Source organism: Nilaparvata lugens, unplaced genomic scaffold (assembly GCF_014356525.2).
Source record: "Nilaparvata lugens isolate BPH unplaced genomic scaffold, ASM1435652v1 scaffold2095, whole genome shotgun sequence".
In the NCBI taxonomy this organism is placed as follows: domain Eukaryota; kingdom Metazoa; phylum Arthropoda; class Insecta; order Hemiptera; family Delphacidae; genus Nilaparvata; species Nilaparvata lugens.
Genome location: NW_024090277.1, coordinates 18,243 through 22,053, shown reverse-complemented (window position 1 = coordinate 22,053; position 3,811 = coordinate 18,243). Strand labels below are relative to the sequence as shown.

Genomic DNA, 3,811 nt, shown 5'->3' with positions numbered 1-3,811 from the left:
TTTATTATGAGCCTAACTGTATTGCTAACGAAAAGTAAAAGTGACCTATCTTATCTGAATAGGACCGATAAAATGAAATCGAATTCATCAATAAGTGAAAATCAACTCAATAGCAGGAGCATTGATTATAGTATGATTCAGAACGAAAATTATTATCAGAGAACAATCATGAATAAAATTAAATACTTTGCACCTTGTATCTTCATACATTGCATCAGCCAGAAAAAGAATAAACAATCACTACATTAAGAATAACAGCGAATACTGTGATAAGATACGAAGGATGAAAACCGAATAAAAAGTTTGTATATTCACAAGTAACAAACTGGCCGTTTACCTGAGACTGTAAAATAATAATATATCCGTGACTCCAATACAAATGGATTGAAAATTAAAGCTTATTTGAGGAGAGATAATTTAAAGCTTGGGGATGTTTAAATTAGTCCAGTTAAATTAAACCAGTTCTAGTCGAGACGCCGATGAGTGAACATCGTTATCGGTTCGCTCTAGCCTAGGTCTCCAGCCTGGCGTGCCGGTCGTTGTAATACGTTATCATGTACTCATATAACGAGTGTTTATACTAAAAGTTGAATCGTGATCTACTTTTTATTACTATTAAGCGTGTATAGTGTGGTCAGTGTTTATACTAAAAGTTGAATCGTGATCTACTTTTTATTACTATAAGCGTGTATAGTGTGGTCAGTGACTATCAGAATATACAAACAACTTCTACGATGGGGTCTTGTTCCAAGTGTGCAAACAAAATCAAACATCAAAAAGATAGGCTTACGTGCTCAACCTGTAAATCAACTTTCCATATAAAATGTGTTAAAGTTGACTTCACGAAACTCGATAAGGATACGTGGAAATGCAACTCTTGTTTGGGTGAAGACTCGTCTGATTCCAGCCACAGTGATTCGCCGTTATCACAATCTAAAGACGCAATCCTTGCGTCCATAGCCAGTATGCGGACAAACATGGAAAAGCAGATAGGTGGAGTGGTCACTAATGTAACTGACATTAAGAATGAACTAGTAGGTGTCAATAGCGCTATCAACAAAATGCAGGACACTCTCGCACTGCTTGCATCTGATAATGAATCACATAAGTCGGAGTTTTTGAAAATTAGGGAAGAAAATGACAAGCTGAAAAAGACTGTTCATCTTCTTGATGACAAAATCAAAGATATGGAACAGTTTAGCAGAAAAGACAACATAGAAATTACAGGTGTTCCGTACAACCGAGATGAAGATTTATATGGTTTGTTGGACAGAATCGCTGCCGTTATTGATGTCAACTACAACATAAACTTTATTTCAACCGTGCACCGCTTAGGCGTGACTAACGAACGTCCCAATCCACCTATAATTGTCAAGTTCATATCTAGAGACTACAAGTCTTCGTGGATAGGAGCTGCACGGGCCAATCGCAAGAAACTGACAGCTGCTTCGCTATCCATCAACTGGCCCCCAACCTCTGTGTACGTCAACGAGCATCTTTCCCCAACCAACAAATTCATCCTGGGAAACGCGAAACGTCTCGTCCGCGAGAAAAAACTTGCAGCTGCATGGACAAGGGATTGCAGAATATACGTCAAGAAGTCTGCAGAGTCCGGAGCACCAATCACGCTGATCAAAACTATTCAGCAGATGGAGAACTTCACGACAGATGCGTCGGTCAACGTCAGCGTCGACGCCTCGGGCTGAGGATGAGTACAACAATTATAATTTCTATACAATTAAACTGTGACTGGACTTTGGATTATGTTAAACTCTCACCTAGGATAAGAACTCTATATGTTTTTTTTTTCATCCTTCAAGTTATGAACTCAAATATCTAGGTTTTATTCTGATAGTCTAATTATTATATATGTGTATGTGTATGTATGTATGTATGTATATACATATATATATATATATATATATATATATATATATATATATATATATATATATCTATATATATATATATATATATATATATATATATATATATATATATTATATATATATATATATATATTCTAATATCTATAATCATCTTAATATCTTCAACTCTATGACATTTTTTATAACAAAATAGAAGTGAATCACCCAGTTATTAGGCTACACTATAAGTACATTAATATAGAAAAGCTACTTTTGAATGAAGAGAGTTGTTTCTACTTAGTTGTTGCGACTACTAAATAGCGGCAATCTGAGAATCGTAGATTGGAGAAGATACGGAACCAGACGTGGTTTGTTTTTCCGAACTTGAATTTACTAAAATATACGATATTATGATCTTATAAGGGACCTTCAATTTTCCAATGTTCGCAATATCCACACAATTCTAGGTCATAGTAATTGCATTATTGTCGATATTCCTCTTTATACTATCATCAAGAAGTGTAGCGCCAACTATCTATGGCAGACAGATACAATATTTATATCAATCTCTCATGAATAGTTTCCCACGTTCCTACATAGTTTCTGATAGGCTATACATATTTTTTTTTTCTATGCCACACATATATAATACCAAACTTGTCTTAAACTTATGCATCGTAAATTTGTTTATCTTAACATAGGTCATAGCTGAAATAATGATTGTTTACGTTGTTATGAATAGGTAAACATTTTATTTTAATTATTCTATTCACAATCACAATCATAATTAAAATATGATTGGGAAAATACAACAGGCATAGCCCAAAACTGTCTTCTCCCAAATTTTTTTTACAAATAAAAGTCTCCAAAAAGGAGGTTAGATTCCACTTTTCACTTCAAAAAGTCCAATGTACACTTCAAAACTAATGCCTAAACTAAAAATTTTAAATTTTGATATTTTAAAACTAATTAACATAGTCGAACTTAGTCTCTGTTGTGCAATGCAAGATGCATTGAAATTGCTTCAGAGTCAAGTTTGCAATCTGTGCTTGGGCTTTATTTTATCAGACCGCTGACCTATTCAAGCCTTCACTCTTTTTTGTTCAACATAATTTTCTTTTCATCTATGGGTTATTGTCATCTAAAAGAAAAACATAAAAATAGTAGTAACGCTTTTCTTCCTCTCCTGCTTTAACATGTTGAATTAGTGAAACGAAATAGTTACATTTCTACTATAATAATTACTATAAATAACGGCTGTCACGTTGGGATGCCGATCATAAGGCACTAGAAGGTGGATGATAAGAGAATCGTTTGATGAACTTGATGTATCTCTAATAAGATGCACAGAGTGTGCTGATATATTTGACTTTCATGGTAAATTTAGTAATAGAGATTCTATGGGAAACGGCAGTGGCATGGGCTTCTCGGTCATTCATCAGAACATACGTAGTTATAGACGTAACTTTGACGAATTTTCAACAGTATTACAGGGATTAGGGCATAAGTTTAACTGCATAATATTAACTGAGGCATGGCTTAACGACGACAGCCATCCAATTAACATTTCAGGTTACCATTCTTTTAGATCATTCAATAATCTGAAGAGCGATGGGTTGGTGGTCTACATCGATGAAGGACTTCCAGTCACTTGCAATGAACTGGTACTGGGCGGTCTGGCCACCTGTCTCTCTCTCACCTTTACCTGGGCGGGGGCGGCATGCGAAATTCTAGCTGTCTACCGCAGCCCCAGCACTAATCTAACTACATTCATAAACGCGTTAAACGTATATTGCAATGAACAATCGCCAGGTGTCGTCCGAATTCTGGCAGGTGATTTCAATTGCGATACGTTGAATGTTGCCCCTGGCTCTGTTGAGGAGCATTATATCGATATTTTGAGTGACGCAGGATTTGTGCCCTGTATTGACAAGGTTACACGG

At 35.6% G+C, this 3,811-nt stretch overlaps 1 protein-coding gene across 1 annotated transcript; it reads left to right on the top strand.

Moving 5' to 3' along the window:
• The first annotated feature begins 456 nt into the window (after window positions 1-456).
• Window positions 457-1,807, top strand: LOC120355485. Its single transcript, XM_039443913.1, has 2 exons — window positions 457-633; window positions 699-1,807. Exon 2 carries the CDS (start codon window positions 735-737, stop codon window positions 1,704-1,706), a length of 972 nt encoding a protein of 323 aa, XP_039299847.1. The 5' UTR covers window positions 457-633; window positions 699-734; the 3' UTR covers window positions 1,707-1,807.
• The last annotated feature ends 2,004 nt before the right edge of the window (window positions 1,808-3,811 follow it).

Bases quoted from the DNA above. Each gene is read 5' to 3' on its own strand.
- LOC120355485 (XM_039443913.1), top strand. From the start codon at position 735: ATGGGGTCTTGTTCCAAGTGTGCAAACAAAATCAAACATCAAAAAGAT.